This window comes from Nycticebus coucang, chromosome 22, assembly GCF_027406575.1.
Source record: "Nycticebus coucang isolate mNycCou1 chromosome 22, mNycCou1.pri, whole genome shotgun sequence".
NCBI classification, from domain to species: Eukaryota; Metazoa; Chordata; class Mammalia; order Primates; family Lorisidae; genus Nycticebus; species Nycticebus coucang.
In genome coordinates, this window is record NC_069801.1 from 3,688,957 (window position 1) to 3,711,070 (window position 22,114).

The 22,114-nt window shown below is 53.0% G+C and overlaps 2 protein-coding genes across 7 annotated transcripts in view; one reads left to right on the forward strand and one right to left on the reverse strand.

Moving 5' to 3' along the window:
* NPHP4 (nephrocystin 4) overlaps positions 1–17,016 on the reverse strand; it is a 112,643-nt gene extending 95,627 nt beyond the window's left edge. For 2 of the 4 annotated variants that reach the window (XM_053576566.1, XM_053576565.1), the window contains exons 1-3: positions 15,783–15,975; positions 10,500–10,671; positions 3,684–3,836 (exon numbers count right to left, since the gene is read on the reverse strand). In XM_053576566.1, coding sequence (XP_053432541.1) covers positions 3,684–3,836; positions 10,500–10,634 — 288 coding nt within the window. In that variant the 5' untranslated portion in view covers positions 10,635–10,671; positions 15,783–15,975. Of the gene's footprint in view, positions 1–3,683; positions 3,837–10,499; positions 10,672–15,782; positions 15,977–16,997 lie in introns of those variants that run through there. The other 2 variants (XM_053576564.1, XM_053576563.1) reach the window with 2 other exon arrangements.
* Positions 16,115–22,114, forward strand: part of KCNAB2 (potassium voltage-gated channel subfamily A regulatory beta subunit 2) — an 83,833-nt gene continuing 77,833 nt past the window's right edge. For all 3 annotated transcript variants that reach the window (XM_053576574.1, XM_053576570.1, XM_053576573.1), the window contains exon 1: positions 16,115–16,314. The gene's annotated coding sequence lies outside the window, so the exon portion shown is untranslated. The remainder of the gene's footprint in view (positions 16,315–22,114) is intronic.

Here is a 22,114-nt window from a genome sequence, read left to right on the forward strand (position 1 = left end):
TACAGGAGGAAAAATAAGCATGCCGCCAAATCGGGGCCATAAAGAGCTAAGGAAAAAATCTGAAGAAGAATTACATCCAACTCAAAAAGAGAATGAAGAAACTGCACTGTTCGTCGGCCTCCAGGATTATTTTTTAAAGACCCTTTTTTAGAGGTTGAATGAATTATTAACTGTCTCAGAGGAAAAGGAAACAATTCCTCTCCACCAGAGAACACAGACGCCGAGCTCAGAGCCCAGAGGCCGGAGGGCTGCCCTCCAGAGCACGCGAGGTGGACTCAGGGGTCTGCGTGAATGAGGGCTGGACAGCCACGGTGCCATATCAGACCCCCACCCCACACTGACAGGTAAAACCAGAAAAACACAGGCAATTAGTAAAACCAGGAACAATCTTTGCCAAATCTCAGCATCACCTCTAAAAAGACCAAATGGTTTTTTATGCATCTCTACCTCCCCAGGTGTGACGTGGTCACACCCTGCACCCTCAGGCTCTCGGATGTGCGTGCCGTGTGTGGGAGCACACTGCACGTGCCCAAACACACGCGCACATGGTATGCACAAGCACACACACGTGCAGCAAGGGGAATTCTCTTCAACTAAACTTGAGCAAAACCTGTTTCTGTGTTTGGGATGTCAAGGAGACAAGAGGAGAAAGCTCAGTATGGGAGAGGCTGCAGACGGGCTGGACTGCTCAGGCTCGTTCCTGGGGCACCACTGGCCCCTGCTGCCCGCACTAGGCATCGCAGCTGGAGAAGCAGGTTTTCTGGGCCACCCAGGGCTTTAGCATCACTCTCAAGACTTCTGTAGCTACAAGGCTCATTGGGTGCTGATTTTTCTGGAAGCTTTAAGGACTGAATTCCTCACCTCTGGCCTCAATGGAACACACACCCAAACAGTTGGCCAAGGCTGAGCTGAGCGACTCTGACGATCGTCATTGGAGCCACCAGCACAGGTATTCTAGGCTCAGAAAAATGGACACATCTTAGCTTTCTGAGATCGGAATCGTGAACTGCAAGGGCTCTGGGACACACAGCTGCCAGGCTGCAGAGAAACCTGACACGCCACTCCATTTCTGCAGCAGCAGAAGCTTCTCGGCCACAGGAACTTAAAGCCCGGCCGACAGAAGGACAAGCACCAGTTCTGAAGACTGTCTTGGGACGGCACCTCGTACCTGCAGGAACCAGCACTGTGCAGCCCAGAGAGCTGCGGGATGGAAGGCTCTGTGCCTCCGACCTGGAGGCCACCAGCGACTGGGCTGTGATTACCGAAGATGAGCACAGGACAGACGCCTATGGGAGGAACCCCTCTCCAGAGGAAAGCTCAAGTCAGGGCGGACTCACTGTGGAACGTCAGTGCCTGCAAAGTGTCGCTGTGCTGGTTTCAGAGCACAATCCCCTCCTCCCGTATTCCCTGGCACAATTCCAAAACAGAAATGTGGAGCTCCCCAGGATCAGGAGGTTACAGAGCAAAGGAGGGTGGTGCACTCAGACCCAGCAGGAGCAGCCACTCAGACCCAGCAGGAGCAGCCGCTCGGGCACTCACCCTCTCACAGACTGGCAGAGCCCCTTCATGTCCACCTGACTCAGATTCCTCCTCTCTAAATGAAGACGTAGGAACACTGGCCTTGGCCAAGCACAGTGGTTCCCACCTGTAATCCTAGACTCAGGGAGGCCTCGGTGGGTGATCTCTACTAAAAAGAGAAAAACTAGCCAGGCGTTGTGGTGGGAGCTTGTTGTCCCAGCTACTTGGGAGGCTGAGGAAAGAGGATCTAGGGAGCCCAATAGCTCGTTGGGCTCCCTTCAGCCGTGTGCTATACACATGACAAAGATAAAATCACACAGCACCTCAAGCCGAGAAGGCCGTGCCAAAGTAAAATCCCCGAGACCCTGCCCCAGGCCCCGTGATCTGCCTCACCACTGTCCACAAAAACCATACGGAGCCTCTTCTTACTGTGACGAAGGCACACGGTGATTTATTACCATCCTGAAGCAGCTGCAGGGGTTGCCCAGGGTCACACGCATGATTTACAACATGGAATCTTTTCTCTCCCACATGGATGGCCAGAGAGACCTTTAAGAGGTATTAGCATAAGCTGTTTGACAACCCTAATGTCGGACACATTTTAGTTTCCTTGACATGCTCTTTACCAGGCTTTGTTTAATCTTCCTGGCCTTTGGCAGCATCACCACCCTACCACCCATGTGAAGCAAGGCAACAGAATTGACCAGGCTGAGACACACAGTCCTCAGGCATGACGGCCACAGAGGGAAGCAGCATGTTTGCAGCCAGCCTGAGGCAGTGGCACCAACTGTGCCCAGAGCTGTCCCCAGCATGCTAACCCAGAGTAGTGTCTCAAGGATGGCCACTGTCACTACCACCATTATTCATCACACTAACTGCCACAACACCAGGTCCTTGGGCCTCACTCTCTATACTCAAGAAAGAGAAAATCACAACAGCCTATGTCTTCTCAACCACCCCTGCCATCTGCAGACCTGCTGTGTCCTGCTGTGGCCCCACTCAGCTTCAACTAAGCATGGGAATAACCCCATGACATCCTGGCTCTTAAAGTAAAATCCCAGTATCCCTGGCCCTACAGGACCCAGCCAAGGAGGCACTGCCCAGCCACCTTGCCAATCCCACCCACTACTGTGCCAGCCCCGAGCTCTCCTCCCATCCCCGACCCCTGCCAGCTCCCTCTGCTCTGTGTCGAGCATCCTCATTCCTGCCTGGCATGGGGCAGCTTCTTTCTCATCCCGCAGGTCTCAGCTCAAACGGCAGCTTTGCAGAGACATCTTCTTCAGCCATCCTTTCTAAAAACTCACCACAAAGTGCAATTATTTTGTTACCTGCTCAGTATGTCACCCCAACTGTGAGGAGAGTACCACTGACACCCTGGCACCCAGCTCCATGGCCAGCAGAGAGCAGGTGCTGAAAACACACTTGTAGAATCGGTACAAGTGCACAGAGACAGAGATACCTGTCTCTGGGCAGCAGCTGCAGAGCTATTTGAGCAAAGTGCCGGTCCACTTGCTCAGTCTGGAGACAGAGGCGTAAGATGCGAGTCCAGGGTCTGCCCCCTTCTACCTGGGCAAGTCACTTTACTAAATCTCAATTTCCCCATCAGAAAGAAAGAAAAAGGAAGGAAGGGAGTAGGGAAAGAAAAATGGAAGAAAGGAGGGGAAGGGAGAGAAGAGGAGAGGAGGAGAGGGTAAGGGAAAGGGAAAGGAAGGGAGAGAGGGGGAGAGGAGAGGAGAGGAGGGAAAGGGAAAGGAAGGGAGAGAGGGGGAGAGGAGGGGAGGGGAGAGGAGAGGAGGAGAGGGGAGGGGAGAGGAGAGGAGGAGAGGGGAGGGGAGAGGAGAGGAGGGGAGAGGAAGGGAGGGGAGGGGAGAGGAGGAAAGATGAAGAGAAGGGAGGGAGGGGAGGGGGAGATGGCCCCAAGAGTCCCAAGGTCCCCTGAAGGAAATGGCCCCCCGTCCCTCTCCAACAGAGCAGCACATGCTCAGCTACGTAGGACATGTGGCTCCCAGGTAAGATTTTGTCTGAAAACAAAGCACCCTGCACTACAACCAGGGTGATGCTCCCACAGGTCAGGGATGCCCTGGTGCTCTCAGGGTGAGGCCCCGTTGTCTGGGCTGCGCTGCACACAGGGACCCTGCAGACCTGCCCCCACTGCCAGGACCCACCTCATTGAAGACAACCCTGGACAGCGGCCTCGAGAGCTGCTGGATCGGCTTCACCGTGGTTTTCCACGTCCTCCCGAAGAAGTGCCGGTAGGTGACATCAAAGAAAGACACCCGCAGATGACATTCGACTTCTGACAGCGCCTCCAGCACACCCTAGGAGACAGCAGGAAGCAGCCATGAAGCGCCTGTGTCGAGAGCCATCCACTGTCACTGGGCACCACCAGGCAGACACTGGACCCTTCGCTTCCAACCCACTTGCTCAGGCATCGGCAGCCCAATTTCCTGTTCCTCACCCACAGCCACTGGTCTTAGTGGGGCAACAAACCAAGTGCCAGTTAGAACACTGAAGTCCCCTAGATTAGACACAGGCTCAAGACTCACCCACAGCCTGTGAGACACAAGATGTGCCCGCAGGGGTGCAAGCCGGGAGCTGCTGCAGCCACTCTGTCCCCGTGTGGAGCCGAGAGGTTAGAGAGAACAAGTCCAGCAGGTGACACCACATGAAACTCTGGATCAAAACACACCTGAAGCTGATGCTAACTGTGGCTTTGTCTGCTGTGTGACTTAACAAATCAACTCTGCCTTAAGCCATCTTGATGTGTTTTTTATCATTTGCAACCAAGTGAGTTCTTCCTGATAGAACCAGAAACCAGAAGCTCTAATCCTCAAATTTCCAGAATTACCTTGGGGCAGAGTCAGCAAAGGAAAAGCAGATCTCTGAGGACTGAGAAATAGATGCAAATACAGAACAAAGCAACCGGAGACTGCAGACGAAGCCCTTCCCCACAGCTTTACTACTTCCACTCCGTTTCTGTTCTAGCTTTCAGTTCTTGTCACTGGTTAGGACTAGCACTGCCTCAGTTCTTAGCCGAGACAAAGAGTTTTCAGCCATGCATTCATCCACTCAGCAAACATTAACTAAACGTCTACTCTGGGTATTGACTCTGTGCCAAGCACAGTTCTAGGCACTAGGGATTCAACAGGGGACAAAAGAGATGAAATCTCTGCCCTTACATGGCTTACAGGATAAACAAGGAGAGAGGTGGGTGTGCCCACCAGTTCAGAAAGGAGGGTCAGGGAGGTGCTGGAGCAGAGAACGCGGAGCGGCAGGAGAACCACGGGGCAGCTGGGGCATGTGAGCCAGGTGGGAGCAGCCAAATCAAAGGGCCTGGCAGAAGAGAGCTGGGGTGCAGGAGCCGGTGAGAAGTACGGCAACTATATTTAGCTATGAGCTATATTTCTTATTTCTGTATTCTCGATGCTCTGGCAGCTAGGGCTTCTGACGAAACAGACTGCGCCCCAGAGTTAGCTAAGCCCTAGAGACAGCACATGTCCTGCCCGCCCAGCCATCTTTCATGTGTAAACCAACCAATCCAGTGCTCACACCCCACACGCCCCTCTATCTGGCTCTTATACTGCAGGAGATAGTATCCTCTACCCCAGCAGTCCTAGGGTCAAGAGACAGGCACTAGGGGCTATTTCTACATGCCAGAGGCCAATGAAATTACACACACTAGTCAGTCCCGAGCCTGCCAGCTGCTGCCCCGCCTCACCACAGTGAAGGCCCTGCCAGGCTTCCTCCGCTCCCTCTGCCTGCTGAACGACCCTGTGGGGCCCTGCATGGTGTGGCCTGCCCCCTCCTCCTACGTTCACTGGTTGTCATCTCCTGATCTGCTGGTCTCACCACGCCTGAACAGAAACCAGAGACATTCTGTACAAAGAGAAAACCCACCCGACTGCAGCAGGCTGAGCGTGTGAAGACAGGAGGGATGGAGGCACAACAGCTGCTCCTGCAGGCCCCCAGCACGGAGACAAGCTGGGCTCTTACTCCCAAATCGAGGGGAGCCAGGAGGGACTACAAGTACAGACGGCAGGAGCCAATGCGGGGCTCTAAGATTCTACGCGGCGATGAGACTTGGGTGGAGGAGAGGGAGCAGGAGCTGCTACACCATCTAGGCCAGAGCAGGAGGGCAGTGGGGTGACAGACACGTGCATACCTGGGCTCTGTCGCAACAGCTGGGCTGTGCAACCTGAGGGGAAAGGAGCAGGAAGGACAGGAATAAATTCACCCTTACCCGGGCCTTGCAGGCTTGTGCTGACTCCCTCCTCTCCATGAAGCAACCAGGACACAGGTAGGTCATCCTGGGGACAGGGAGGTCCCAAGCAACCAGGGGCGAGGCAGGTCTGGGAGGCAGCCTTATCACTTATCTGTCTGCACACAGCCCCTCCCCACGCCTGCCCCTCCACACTGGCCACTGCCTCCTCCAGGGTCCTCACTCACCTCTGACGGGGATCCTTCCAGTTGTTGCCAACCAGATCCTCCCCAGGCCCCATTTACATTCCCCAGGGCAATCATCAAGCTTTTACATACTGACTGTCTGTGCCCCCAGCTATAGCATGAGTTCTGTGAGGATGTGAACCTAGAACATTCTGTTCCCTGCTCTAACCCTTGGGCCGAGGAGAGGCAGACGGCATCACAGACCCTAGCAGTGCAGTGGGCTACGCCACCTGGGTGGGAACAGCAGATTGCATTGCAGAGCCTCGCGGTACAGTGGGCTACGCCACCTAGGTTTGTGTCAGCACCCAGTGAGGTCTGCACAATCATGACAGCACCTAATAATGCATTTCTCAGAATGTACCTCATCACTAAGCAACTCGTAGCTGTATTCACCATTTCCTTTCTTCTACTTACTTTGTATTTAGCTTATTCTTCTTGTCTTGATCATTAAGGAGGAAGCTGGGGTCACTGATTCTATACCCTCCTTTTCTAATATATATAATCATACATATATAATATCTAATCATATGAAGATATGATTAGATTTTCCTCAAAGGCCTGCATTAGGTACATCCCACAAATTTACATATTTTTAATGCTACTCAATTCTAATTATTTTCCAATTTCCATATTAATTCTGCTTTGAACCAGGGGTTATTTACCAGTGTGTTAATTTCCCACTATTTGAAGATTCTCTGAGTCTTTTATTGTTATTTGTTTCTAGTTTAATACCATGGTAGTCAATAAACATCCTCTTTTTAATATGGATCCTGTTAAATTTAGTAAGACATTACTATGGCTCTGCATGTGGTCTATCTTGGGGAATATTTCGTGTGTACTTGAAAAGAATGTGTGTTCTATTTTGTTGGGAATAGTGTTTAAGAGATGTCAAGAGTTCAGGGTAGTGTTCAGATGTTCCAAATCCTTAGGAGTTTTTTGGTCTATTTTTTCCATCAATTATTAAGAAAGGACAGTTAAAAGTCTCCAACTATGACTGTGTTTTTTTGTTTTTTTCTTCTGAGGCAAGTCTCACTATGTCACCCTCAGTAGAGTGCTGTAGCATCACAGCTCACAGCAACCTCAAACTCTTGGGCTTAAGCGATTCTCTTGCCTCAGCCTCCCAAGTAGCTGGGACTACAGGCGCCCGCCACAACGCCCGGCTATTTTGTTGTTGTTGTTGTTGTTGTTGTTGTCACTGTTGTTTAGCAGGCCCCAGGCCAGGTTCGAACCCACCAGCCCTGGTGCATGTGACCAGCACCCTAACCACTGACCTACAGGCGCCGAGCCATCCAACTATGACTGTGAATCTGAATATAGTTCCCTTTAGTTTTTGCCCAATTTTGTTTCATGTATTAGAAGCCTTTTCATTGAGTGCTATGTACAAGACTTAGCACAACAGACCTCACTGCTATGCTTTGAAAGATCCTCGGCTGAAGACTGGAAACTTAGATTTCCCAGTCTAAGGAAATCTTAGTTCCTTGGGGCTAGGGCCAGGATCGGGGGAGGATTCCTACCACCTACCTGGTAGGAGTGGCTTACTACGCCCAAAGTGTTTATATACTTGGTTTACGCTGAACTCCTGTCTCCCTTCCAGGAGTCTGGCATTTTGGTGCACAGCATTTGGTAGGCAGCATTTCACATGTGTCCTCACAGTCCACTGCAGAGAAACTACACATGTGCTGTGCAGCTCCCCTGGGAGAGGGGCCCTGGAAGCTTGTGCTCCTCCCAGCGTGCCTGCTCCCTGTGCTGATCGTGCTCAGCACGCTTTAGCCGTCATCGACCTTGGCTGCAAGCGTCAGGATATGCTGCATCACCCGAGTCCTCATAGAGAACCTTCAAGCCTGGGAGGTCAGTCTTGGCGGCCCACACACAGGTGCATACACACTTAGGGGTTGTGATGCTTTCCTGATTATTATCATCTCTGTGAAATGCCTTTTTATTTCTGTTAATTCTGTTCGCTTTGAAATCTACTTTAACACTAGCATAGCCACCAAGTTCTCTCGTGCTTAGCATACATGGTATATTATTTCCATCCTTTTACTTTCAACTTTTCGTTTAAAGTGTACTTTTTCTTAATGACATGTAATTGGGTCTTAAATGACACTTTTAACACATGACTTTAGATGAAAAATTCTACTTGCAGGAATGATTCTACAGACACACATGTATATGTACATGAAAAAAATTATACAACTGAGGTTATTCATAGTAGTGTCTATAGTAGCAAATGACTGGAAAAAGCCTAAATGTCCATCAATAAGGGCCTAACTAAATAAATGACGGTTCATCCATGTAAAGAGACACTATGTGTTCTTAAGAAAAAGTAAGAAATTCCTCATGTAATAACATGAACAATCTATAAAATATATTGTTATGAATTTTGTTAAAAGCAAGGTACAGTACAGAGTATAGTACCATTTATATATTTAAAAAGGAAAAATACACATAGGTATATTTATTTGCTGTATTATCTTAGAATTTCTGGAAAGTTACACAAAAAATAACTAACCCTGAGTGCCTTGGAGACACTATGGAACAATTTCCCTTTCCCTGAGTATCTTTGTCAACTTTGAACTATACGATTATCTTTTCAAAAATAAAACAATAAAATATCCTTCATAAACTTTCTAGGAAAGAGGGAAGTGCCATCAACTATCTTGGGAGCTACTAAAAAGTAGTGGAGCCAAGCTGGACAGCAGCCACCCAGAGCTGTGTCATCCGGGCAACTAACTCCATGGAGCCAGGCTAGGCAGCGGCCACCCAGAGCTATGTCACCCGGGCAGCTAACTCCACAGAGCCAGGCTGGGCAGTGGCCACCCAGAGCTGTGTCACCCGGGCAGCTAACTCCACAGAGCCAGGCTAGGCAGCGGCCAACCACAGCTATGTCACCCAGGCAGCTAACTCCACAGAGTCAGGCTAGGTAGTGGCCACCCAGAGCTGTGTCACCCGGGCAGCTAACTCCACGGAGCCAGGCTGGGCAGCAGCCACAAAGAGCTATGTCACCCGGGCAGCTGATTCCACAGGGCCAGGCTGGGCAGCAGCCACCCAGAGCTGTGTCACCCGGGCAGCTAACTCCATGGATCCAGGCTGGGGAGTGGCCACCCAGAACTGTGTCATCCGGGCAGCTAACTCCATGGAGCCAGGCTGGGCAGCGGCCACCCAGAGCTGTGTCACCTGGGCAGCTAACTCCACGGATCCAGGCTGGGGAGCAGCCACCCAGAGCTGTGTCACCCGGGCAGCTGACTCCACTCCTCTCAGGCCCTATTCTGCTTCTGTACAACATGGGTACAGTGGCACGTGCTCCACAGTGCTCTGGTGAGGACCAAGTGAAGGAAGTAAAGCTATGACACAGTAGCCACCACAGTCCCTAACTTGGTGGCAAGGATGCAGTCAGTGCTCAGTCAGAGGGTCTGGGACCAGGAGATGCAGGACAGAAGTGATGTAACAGCAGCAAGTTATTCCTAGACCAAGCATGCCAACAGCTTGCACATATGCAAATACCACCCCAGCAGCTACAGAGGAACAGTCTTGCCAAACCAGAACCCATAAGGAGCCACACGTTTACACCGGCAGGACTTGTGCACCATGGGGACAGTTCAATCATGTGGGCATTCTGTGGGCAGCAGCACGGAACCACGAGCTTGTCCATCAGCTCCTGACAGATGAGGGCACAGACGGATGTGGAGCCACCAGGGCAGAGACACACACAGCCACACCCAGGCCCAGCAGGAAGCCCTGGGCTCAGCCCCTGACGTCCTCACTGAAAGCAGGCCATGTGCAGCCTCGCACCAGGCCACCTGGCTCACCAGGCCCTGCAAGACAGCCCTTCTCTAGGGGTGCTCCCTGAGCCCCTAAAGTTCAGAAAGATCCTGGCAGGGGCTCCACAAGGGCAAAACGCTTCTTATAATACCCAGATGTGATTTGTCTTTTTCACCGTGTTGACTTCCAAACCAAGAGAAAGCAGGTCATTTGTGCTTTTAAATTGCTCCACTGTAGGCAGAAAGAATCCCTTACCTGGAGTCAAAAGTGCTGACCAAGTCACTGGATCACACATTCGCTTTGCTGACGTGCCACTTTGCCTCTGAATACGGCCAAGGCCCAAGGTAATGGGTACAGTGGTAGGACGCAAGTAAATTAAGTGGAAATCAATACAGATGCTCCTCAACTTATGATGGGGTTCCATCCAATAAAACCCATTGTAAGCTGGAAATATTGTACGCCAAAGATGCACTCACGACACCTAGCCTTCTGAGCACCACCGCTTAGCCTCACCTGCCTCAGATGTGCTTGGAACAGTCACATCAGCTGACGTGGGCAAAACCACCTAACACCAAGCCTATTTTATAATGAAGTGCTAAATGGCTCAGTCATTTATTGACCGCTGCAGAGAGAGTAAAAAACAGAATGCTTGTATGAGTACAAGCAAACAACCCTAAGTTGAGCAGTCGTAAGTTAGGGACCTATGTTAACTGGAAGCCTGGTCTCAGGCAAAAAGCAGTGACAATGTGCTTTTGATAATAAACAGCAAATTTCCTTACCTGCTTAACTATCAGCCCATCAAGCCACTTTAGGACGCACTGGAATGCTGTGGATTCCTTCAGAAGCTGGCGTGCTCTCTGCGGATGAGGTGGGACAAGCACGTTTTGGGCAAAGACCCTGTGCCAGTCATTCATTCTGCCGTCTGAGAATCCCGTGGGCCTCCAGGACTCCCTGCACCATTTATATTTAAAAGAAGAAAAACTCGTAAGAGCCACAGTGATCAGAGCAATTCTGGAAGTTTCTTGCATCCCACTGAATCCCAGAAAAATCTCCACCCCTAATACCACATTCGGCAATCCCACTCCAAACCCCAGCACAGCAGACTACACTGTTGGCTGCACATGCTGTCTGCCCCTTGCTCCAGAAAACCCTCCACCCCGCTTCATGGACCAGCCAGAGTGTGACTACTCTGGTCTTGGAGGCTAATCTAGATGGGCACACAACAGGGGTGCTCTGTACAGCTGTGTAGGTTGAGTACTGCACCAGGTGTGAGTGGCAGATGAAACCCAGCCCTGGTGTAGCACTGTCTTGGAGGGGGCCCAAAACAAGCAGAGAAGAAATGTCCTCATTAGAGCCCTGGCTCTAGGACACCCTAAAGCCAGTCGCCCCAGGACACCTTAGCTACATGGATAAAGTCTTTCGTTACTAAAGCCATCTGGAGACAGGTTTCAAGTGTTACCGGCTTTAGTGACCCAGCCTAAAATGGGTATTATCTGCTCCCTTCCAGCCACACAGGGATCTGAACTTTCTCTAGACATGGAGAAGAGGCTGCACTCTGTACGCTAAGATGACACACAAGGAGAAAACGCCATGGGTCTTGTCTTCGAAGACATCAGTTCTCTAGGTGGCCTCCCCAAACCCCTGAGGTCCAGAGTGATCCTGTCAGGGGCTCCGCGAGGCCAAAACTATTTTCATTAATACCCAGATGTTACCAGTCTATTTCACTATGATGATGTCTGCACTGGCAGAGCACAGCACCAGTGGGTAAGGCTCCGGAGGCCGCAGCATCACCCCGGACAGCCAACTGTCCTGGGCAGCACTTTCCCTGCTGCCACTGCCGGCATGCAAGCTGAACGCACTTTGTTCATTCACCAACACCATTTTCACTAAAAACTATGACCGATTGACAAGCTATGGTTATTCTGACTTGGGTACTTGGCAGACATTTTTCACAAACACAAATGGAGTCAGCATGTCACTTCAGAAAAATTGTGATAAAAATGGAGTTTTCAAGCAAAAATTAGAATTGAGAACATTTGTATCCTTCACCATGAGCCTGACAGTTCCTATGAGATGGACAGTAACAGAATGAATGTGATCTCCCGAGACTGTACTGGTTAAATATGTTGTTATCTGGAAGGTCTGCATGACTCAGTGAACTGGTATTTTCCAAATGAACAAGGCATAAAGATACAAAATCCTGCAAGAATAAAAGGTCCACCAAAAGTACAAGACAGATCAAAGGCTTTTAATGTCACAGAGTGCGAGACGTTCATTGATGTAAGCCTCCACTTTGGAACAAATATTTAAGAAACTAGTTCTTATAGAGTTAAGGTGTACCATCAAATATGCAGTTATATAAGAGGCTCCTTCCCCATCTGGATGTGGAAGGATGTTCTGCAAACGCTTCAATCAAAGTAACACATCCCCACAGGTGGAACACAGAAGCAGATGGGTTAACCCAGCTGGCCCTATCACCCCAGACAGTGAAGACAGAGGCAGAACTGCAGGACAACCCCTCTTCTCACTTTTTTATTTTGGAAAACATATGGTTTTCATTAAAAAATTATTTTTTATGCTAACATGTAATAGGGTTGTTGTTACTTTTAAATACATTAATAACATTTTTAGCATTTCTCGCTTTCAAATTTCTGTATTATAAACATTGATAGCTATAACTCACATAAACAAAAGTTCCTTGGAGCCTTCAATAATATTTTAAAGGGTCAAAGGGTCTGAGACCAAAAACTTTGAGCAGTGCTAGTGTAACAGGTCACCACCTCCGTGCTACAGCTATACATGGGACGAGAGAGGGCACAACCAGCCAGCCTGGGGCGCTCCCACACCCCCAGAGGCTATGGCTCTGAACGCACCCACTAGGGGCCAGAGACACCCTCACTTGCACTGGTTTGTTTTGTGGTGTTTTGTGAGTTATTTTTCTGTGTCAATATCCCTTGCTTTGTGGAAAGACTCTCACCCAATTTCATGTGTGAGAAGGCCTGCCCCCAAATTCAGGCCAGAGGCCTGCAGTGATTGGCTCAGAGAGGAACACAAGACTCACGCGGAGCCACTCAGGCCTTCCCTGAGAGACCTGAGCCCAGGCTGTCTCCTCCAATGCGCAGAACTGCCCAGACCATGCAAGCCTGGAGCCCCAGGGACCTTTCAGCCACCACAGGGAGAGGCTGAGGCAGAGGCCAGTCCAGCAGAAGTTGAGTTTGGACTTCTGCCCTCCAGAACTGAAAAAGAATAAATTTGAGTTCTTCTAAGCCACCAAGTTTGTGGGACGTTGTTACAGAAGTCCTGGGGCCACCTCCTCTGGGAGGGCTTCCCCATGTTCCTCGACGTTGTGCTTCCTTTGGTCCCAGCACACGTCACATGCCTTGTGTTGATCTGCTCACTGGCCAACCCCTTCCTGAAGGGAGGCTTATTCCTCCTGTGTCACTGGTACCCAACTCGCCATCAGAACACAATAAATAGTCATAAAATCAAATCAAAGCTTAAGTAAAGCTGACACTCAACTTTTTTTTTTCCAGAGAAATGTTTTCCTGTTGACTTTCATTATAAAATTGGGAAGTGTATTCTTACAATAGGCATCATGCTGGACCCAGAGGGGCTTGCTGGGGGAAGCCCTCCTGATGTGGGCACCCACAGGACGGTGTCTGCTCTGTCTGCTCTCCTCACTTGCCTGACTCCTGAACCAGGGCCTCCTTCCCTCCTTCCTGGGTGTCTGCAGACTCAGTGTCCCACACAGCTGTGGCAGGAGATGCTGCTAAACAACCCACAAGCACCAGACCACCCTCAAGGGGGTATACATTAACCCAGTGTGACCCACTGTGCCAGCAGGGCACACCGGACAGAAAGGCATCCTCTTTGAAAAGACCTGATGCCCACATAGACAACCTGAGGCTCAAAAGGGAGAGAGAGGACATCTGTCTGAGGGGCCAGAGGGCGAGGTGACACTTGAGACACCTGAGGGAGGCAGCCAGACAACTCCAGGGCTCACTTCTCTCCCCTACTCACAGCCCAGCCAGGGGCCCTCTGTCTGGCCCTCACAGCTCTCCACCTCCACTCTTACCCATTAGGAGTCAAATCTTTGAATGATTCAATAGTAATAGAAAATCCATGCATGAAGGGCAGTAGGGCCTTGGGGCCAAATAAACAATAGGAGGAGAAAACCAGGAGGGTTCCAAGCTCTGCGCACTAGAAAAATGTACTATGGGCTCACCCAGGGGAAAAAGAGAAAGGAAACGCATCAGCTTTTACGGTGCTCCAGATAAAGAATTCCAAATAAGAATTGTAATGAAATCCAAGAGAAAACGGAAAACCAACTCAAGAAAAACAATTTAGGAAATGAATGAAAAATTCACTAAAGAGAGTGACATACTAAAAAAAAAAAAAAAATAGAACTCCTAGTAATGAAAAATTCACTTAGGGAAATACAAAACACAGTAGAAAGTTTTAAGAATGGGCTAGACCAGGCAGAAGAAAGAATCTCTGAGCTTGAAAACAACTCTTTCAAATTAACGCAGTCAATAATAAGGCATATTACTCCAACTGCTCTTTAAAGTAAGCATAATCATCATTCCCATCTTACAGATGAGGAAACTGAGAGTCAGACCAGTGGGGATAAACCTAAAACCATTACAACCATCCCTCACCCACCCACCCATGGAGGCAGCCAGGAAGAAGAATGGCCGTGGGGAGAGCACTGGAGGAACTGGGACCCAGGTAATCCTCTCTCCTCCTCCTCTACATGTTCAGGAAAGACTCTCACCCTCCCGCCTGTTCCCAACGTACAAAATGTGGGCTTCGAAGTCTCCTTGAGGCCTTTCTTTCTGCAGATCTATTCAACAAATGTTTATCAAGAACCTACTATGTTCTAGCACACAGGAAGACTGTCAAATGCCCAGTCTTCCAGAATCCAGGAATTCAGAGGGGGAGAAAGGCAAAAGGGTGAGTGTGGGCAGCACAGGGAACATAAGCCTAACCTGGTCAGGGGTGGGGGGCGGAATAGGCCAGGAAGCTGAAGTCCCACAGACAGGCTTTCCCAGGAAAAAGAAGGGGCGGGAGGCAGGGAGGCTCTGTCAGGCACAGGGAAGCCTGCTTTCCAGAAGTAAAGAGCAGACGCCTCGGGGAGCTCTTGGGGAAGCAGAGGTTTGATTAAGCACTGCCTGGAATTCCCTTGTTCAGTGAGGGACCCTGTGCTAAGCCCAGGAGAATGGGTCCTGAACACAGAAGACAAGCTCATCGCCTCCATGCAACGGAGTGGAGCCAGAAGGAGACAGGACCCAAATTAGCACACAAAGGGCACAGCTGTAACCTGGGAAGACTGCACAGGAAAGCCTCAAGGAGACCTAGGTCCAGAAGGCACCGCCCACCGTCACCGAAAATACTCTTTCCCAACACTCGGGAGACAGAATCCAGAGGTCTTTTAGGAAGCCGGGCACGAAAAGATCCCAGGTATAAGTGAGGCCCACAAGTCCGGGGGTGAGGTGGTGTGCAGGGGCCAGCCCGGCGCCAGTGGGGAAGGGCAGTGGGCAGCGCGTGTTCCGGCCAGCCTGGAGGTGCGGCAGCAGGAAAGGGGGAGAGGAAGGCCGCAGCGGCCCCAGGGCAGAGCCTCGCGGGCACATGGAGGGCCGCAGAGTTGCACGACCACCACAGGGGTAGGGTCGGCCGGAGCCGCACAGCCGGACGCAGGCGCCCCCGAGCGGGAGCCTGCGGGAAGGTGCCTGCAGGGGGTCAGGCGACCAGCACAGTCCTCGTTTCTGCGGGAGCTCCAGGGCAAGCACCAAGGAGCCCGTGACGCCCAACGGCACTGGCGGCCAGGCCGCACCAAGTGTCCAGGAGGGGGTGAGAGATGAGAATTCCGCAGGTACAGCTCCGCGCCGCGATCACCGCCGCATCCCAGAGGCACTGGGTCCTCACGTAGAGGCGGAACGAACCATCCCACCTCTCGGCTGTGTGGCCCGGGCCGGCTCTGCTGCCACCCGCGCCTCTAGGCCGCGTCCAACCTCCCCCGCGGCGCCGGCTCCCATGGTTCCGCCCTCCACGGGCAGCGTTACCTAGGAGACAGGCCAGCAACTGCGCCAAGAGCGACTAGGCCCACGCTTTCGAGGAAGTTCCCCTACGACAGACCCAGAGGCCAGGTGCCTAGTGGAGCCGCAGGCCTTGCAAGCCGGGGACCGGTCGAGGGGCGCGCCCTGTCTGCAGCCACCCGCAGGAGGAGCCTCGGAAGGTGGCTCGCTGCAGGCCCGGGCCAAAAACCCGCCTCGCCTCCCTTTCGTCATCGGGACTTCGGGGCCAATCAGAGCCCAAGTCAAGGGGATACGCTCCGCAAACACCAGCCAATTGGCGAGACGGCGGGCCCGTCCTAATTTGCATGGCTGACAAGCCCTCAGCCAATGGGAATGTGACTGGCGTGAGAACCAGCCAATGAAAATCTGGAGGAGGCGTGGCCCCAGGCGTCCCACGAGGTGAAGATGCTGCGAGCGGAACCTGCCGGAGCAAGCGGGATTCGGGGGTGCTAAAGTCGCAGGGGCCGGGCGGGAAGGAAGATCCGGAGTGGGGAGCTGGATCCGGAGCTGGAGCCCCCAGGTGAGTACAGGGGGAGACCCTGGAAGGCCGCGCTTTCCGGGGACCTGCGCCTGGAGAGCTGCGGCGTGCACGCTGTCCCTTCTCCATCTCAAACCCGGCCCTGCGTCCCTGTCCCCAACGCTGTCTCACCTCCTCCTCAGTCTCCTCACCTCCTCCACTGCCTCCCTTCCCCCACCCCATCCTCTCTTTCCTTCCCGGTCAACCTGCCCGACCTTTCAGCTCGCACCCCCGATCCTTACCCCGAACTTCATCCCTCTCCAGCATCACGCGGTGCACCTGACCCCCGCATCTCTGACCTCTCCCTGGCCCGCAGCCTCTCCTCCCCTTCCCCCCATCCTCCTCCTGTCCCCTCTCCCGGCCTCTGCGCAGCCCCATGGGAGCGCTCCTGGTCTCACCGCCCCCGTTGCTCCCCCTCGTTGCTCCGCAAGGTTCATCCTTCGTCCTCCCGCGTGCCCCTGTGTCCCTCGGGTGCTAGTTCCCATCCTCCCTCCCATCCTGCTCTCTGCCCCTCCGACCTCTCCCGTGGGCGCTCTCTCCATGTTGCCCTGCTCCCGGGGACCTTGACACTCCTTTCCTGCACCAGTTCCTGGGGCTACTTACACCCCCACTCCCTCACCCCCGTCTCTCTTCAGCTTCTCCCTCATGCCCAGACCCTGGCATAAAGCACCTCCCCACCTCCCTACCTGCTACTGCTCCTTCGGGATGCAGAGACCCAGCTGCTGCACCGCTTCCTGCTGCAGTATCAGCAACGGGTGTACCTGCCCACATTCCCACCTTCCCACCTTCCCACCTTCCCACCCTCCCATCCTTGCACATCCTGGCGCATCCGGGCGTCGCTGAGTCTCTGGGCATTTGTCCTGGGGGGGCTCCTGCAGGGCTACACTTTACCTAGAGCATTCTGGGGTGCTCCAGGTGGGAAGCCCCTGAGCACCCTCCTCCCTGGCCACCACCTCCCTCCCCACCCCACCCCCACTTTCCTGCTCAGCCTCACTTTGTGATTCAGCATTTTTGGGGTTGGTAACTTTCTTTGCTTCCTGTCGTGATAGGGACCTGGCTATGGGGCTGAGGGCAGGGGGTCTTGATCCTGCAGTTGGCAGGGCCACCTTAGGAACCAGACCTGAGCTTCCTGGTTGGGAGAGGGTGGGCCTGCCCATGGGGGGGTGCCTTTTCCTCCCTTTCATTTGTCTGCCCTGTGTTGAACCGTATCCAAAGGAAGATGACATAAGTAATAGCTCTTGGGGAAATGGGCTATTAGCATTTATGGAAATTAATACATCCATATCCGAGGAGAGAGAACACCAAGTTCAGGCCACAGCTGTCCCACTGTCTGTCATTTCAGGATTTCTTCTATCTCTGCAACTTCTCCTCCCCCTGAAAAATGCCAGCCCCCTCCTCCTCAGCACACACACTGCCAATGCCAAGAGCCAGCTCTTGCTGTGCTGAGGAAGCTGCATCAGGCCCTGCGTTGCAGGGTTTGGAGACCTGCGTGTGGAGAGTCGAGTCTGCCCACCTGATTCTCACTTGGCTGCTCCAGAGCCCAGGCTGGTGTGCAACTCCTGGGTCCAAGCCCTGTGCTTTCACAGCGTGAAGACTCAGCATGCACTTGGCCCCCAGGTCCTGTCTATCAGGGTCAAGGTGCAGCCTCTCCAGGACACCTTTCTGAGTCCACAGTGCCTCTGACAGTGTCTGGGTTGCAGCCTGTCCCTGCCTCAAAAGCAGCCTGGTGGGGCTTCCCTTACAAAACCGAGGAGATTCGTTCTTTTCTTCTCTCTTTCCTACACCAGTCAACAAATGCCTCGTAGGTGCTGATTAGTGCCCGGGGACTGAGCCAGGCAGTGGGGCTGGAGGGGTGCGTCATGAAAAATGTGAAACCCTTGTCATGTGTTTCTTTTGTTGAAAAACCCTTGTGGGTCTGGATAAGGAGCCTAGAATGGAGGAAGCATGCACAAAACCAACTGCGCACAGGAGATGGAGCACAGGCTGTGGGTGCGAGTGAGGCGCAGGGGCGGAGAGCTCTGGGGGCTGGCTAGCTGGAGAAGGCTTTGTACCCTTGGGCGGGCTGGCTGACTGGCTTTCTTTTTTAAATAAGCTTCTGAAACCCAAATGATGCGAGAGGAAGTGAGTGGCACAAAGTTTTGATTTGGCAGTTTCCGGTGAGGGCTGGGAGGGAGGGGCCCCTGGAGGCTTTCCCATGTGCTAGTGCCCTGCCCTGGCCCTCCAGGGCAGTTGAAGGAGAAACTGCCCACTCCCCCACCCCACCCCCCAAGGACCCTGAGGAGCACGTCTCCATTTCCAGGGGCTCTGGCCAGAAGCAGCTCGTGTCGGGTCCTTGGCTAAATTCTCCGTGACCCTCACATCCCCAGAGTCCCAGACTCAAAGTGTTTTTCTGGTGTCCCCAAGTCAGGAGGCGGAACAGCAGGCCACTGAGGGCAGCATTCAGGAAGGAGATGTTTAGAGCCAGAGACCCCATACCTCTCTCTGTCCCTTCTCCCTGTGCCAGGGAGAGGCAAAGACTCTAAAGCTGCAAGGGTTTGGGCCACCCAACAGAGGAGTAACAGAAGCCCAGAGAGCAGAGGCTTCTCCAAGGTCACACAGTGGAGCTGGGCTGGGCCCCCCGCATCCTACTGATTTGTGCCAGTTCACTTCCCTGGCTGTCCAAGCTGGAGAAAGCCAAGACTCCAAGCACTCTTTCCCTTTGGGAAAGCCACTTTGGAGGTGTTGCTGACATTCATGGGAGAAGCCTGCACCCTCAGGTGTGTCCAATTCACCTGAGGGGCTGTTGGGAGCAGAAGGTGCCACCAACCACAGAGAATTCCTTATGACTGCAGTGCTGCCTAGCCCACAGGCCCCAACTCAAGAGCCCTGTGCTGTTCGTGGCCCTCAAAGAGATGGCTCTGTAGCTAGAAAGGAGGCAGGGAGCCCAGGGTCCAGGCGGGATGGAGGTGAGGAACCACCCTCCCCACTTTGGAACTCTGCTTCTCACCTCAGTTTGCCTCAGGTCCTTGTCAATAGCCCTGAGAGGTAGGCCCTTTAGCCAGGATGGGGAAGCAGAGACACGGGACAGTGGGAAGACGGACACCAGTCTCCCAGCTAGGGAAGAAACCTTGATTCTGTTCCTGTCCTGCCAGGACTCTGTGGCAGGGGCCCTATCCTCCATCCCACTGAGCCCCGACAGATGCCAGAAGTCCTCACCTCTGCAGGGGGAGTCTCCTCAGATGCTCAGGAGGGTCAGGTTCAGCCCTGGGCCCTGAGGCATGTATAAAGTGGCCTTTCTTGTGACAGGGGAAGCTCTGCACTGCTCTTTCCTCGGTGACAGACAGCCACTGCTCTCAGCCCTCTACTCACTGCATCTCCCCCAGCCCAGCCCAGCCCATCTGTGACTGTGTGGAGAGATGTGCTCTCTCAGCTGAGCCACTACCGAAGAGGCAAATAGAAAAGGTCCTTCCCCAGAGAGGATACACGCTGCAGGGGCGGTGAGAGGTCACACTCCTGGTGTTTGTTGGTCCTGTCACTGCCAGTGGCTTGAGACTTTCCATTCAGCCTGGGCTTGAGAGGCATGTGAGTCTCCCAGCCTGATAGACCTGAGCAACTTCTGGGTCTCTGTCACCTCTGCCACATCCTGAGGTGCCCTAAGAGTCACCGTCTCCTTCCCGTGCACATGGATGGGCTCTAGGCCAACCCTGCAGCCTGAGGGCACCCTGCCACCAGCACACCCAGGTCTCTAAGTCCTATCCCTAAGGACAGGGTCTCAGGAGGCCACTCCCTGCTCTGCTGAGTGACCATGTGGTTAATCCCAGAGGACCGGGGAGCTCTCCCAGGAGGGGTCATGCATATCAGCTGACCCCCCACACCTGTCCCTCCTGCTTCACAGGCACCTGCTTCCCTTGTATGTCCTCTTCACAAGCAGCCATCTCTTTCTCCAGCACACAGGCCCTGCACAGCTAACCATTTAGATGCCAGGCTGGCCAAGGATAAAATGAGACTGAGAAAAGGGGGTGGGGGGAAATGTAGAAATCCTGGGGGCCCCAGGCCTCGCTTCCCACCTGCACTCCAAAGTTAGACAGGTTTTCCTTCCCGTGATCTCTAGCCCCAGCTGTTGAGCAGTCAAGATCTATCCAGCTCTGGGGCTGAAAGCCAAGTATACGTTTCTTCTCCAATCCCTGCACCAGATTCAAAGACAAACCACCAAACTACTCACCATAGGGCTGGTCTTGTGGACCACCTCTTTGGGTCCTGTAAGACCCTGGGTCTGGGTCCCAGGGATCCTCTGTCACCTGCCATGGCTCCTCACCCCCGCAGAGAGTTCCTCCAAGCTCTGCCTCTTTCACCCTCTAAGCTATGCAACCTCTTTCTCCCATCTCCCTTTATCTGAATGGGTGAAAAGGAGCCTGGAGAGTAGAAGCGTGGGGACAGTTTCTGGCACATAGAAATGCTCAGTAACCGCCCACTTTTCCCTACCCATCAGCCTGCCTGGATCCCAGGTAGCTCCTGAACATCCAGCCCAGCTGAGCCCCCAGGAAAACAAGGGCAGAGTGACTTGGGTTTCCTTCTGAGTCATGTCCTCAGAAGAGACTGCCTGCTCCCAGGAAGGACCCAGGGAGCCCAGCTGACCACTTTCAGCTAGAAAGAGGTAGAAGGGGGAGCCAGGAAGCGGAGGGGAAGAAAGGGCAGGAGAGGCTGCCTTTTGCCCTGGTCTGCAGAGAACAGCTGCTCCCAGCCCCCATAAAGGAGGGACATCCCTAGCCCTGGCCTGCTGGCCACCCTCCACCATGGATGTGTTTTCATTTTCTATCCCTTGAAAGTCTGGGAATCTTTGAGCACAAACACCTTAATGTCCACAGGCTGTCAAATGCAGCCCGGGGCAGAAGGCTCTAGAATAGTGCGTTGGGGCCCACCGTCCTGAACACCTAGTGGCAGAAGGGGCTCTCTGGAAGCAGTGTCCTTCCAACTCCTTCTGAATATAGAAGCGTGAGAAGTAGAATGCAGGGACAAGGAGATTCTGATGAATTCATTCATTAGGAAATAAATTTAAATTTAAAACATTGTTTAAAACCTATGAATACTAGTAACGGGTAAACATGTTTTCAGCAGACATTTGAAGGACCAAGGATACGCGAGACCTGCCCACTCTCTCCTCAAGGGGCTCAGAGCCAGGAAAGGGACATGGTACCCAGGGGAGAGATCAGGGCACAGGGACACGGGACCCAGACCCGAGAGACAGGCAAGCTTGTGAGAGGCGGAGCTGAGAAAGGACTGCCTGGGAGAAGGCCCTGCACAGGCTAGGCTACAGAGGGAGGACTATGTTGGTTGGACAGTGTCCAGAGGCCCGTGTGATCACGCACAGGAATGAGAACAGAGCCTCCGTGGAGCTGGACAGTGATGGGGTGAGAGAGGAAGGAGCAGAGCCTGGGAACCTTTTAAGCTTTTCTTGCTGGATCCAAGTGGGCTGCTCAGACTCCCGTATGGGAAGCATCGTGCTGGGTCTGCCAAGTTGAGTCCAAGGTCTGTGCCTCAGCCATGGGCATTAAGAAGACAAATTTGGGAGCCACGTGAGAGATAGGACCTGAAGTCATGGCCACCCACCCACAGGTCACAGGCCTCACAGTGGATGAGTTCACCTGGGGGTAGTGCCAAGAGTGAAGTGGGCAGGAAACAGCCCAGGAGCAGCTGTGGGGCATGGGGTTTGAGAAAAAAGGTGAATGTGAAGATGGTCAGGGGGCAGCCCTGGCTCGTCCCAGAGCCCAGGGAGGAGGGACACAGAGGGTGGCAGTGTCTGCTGTGTGGGGCTGGGGGAAGCTGC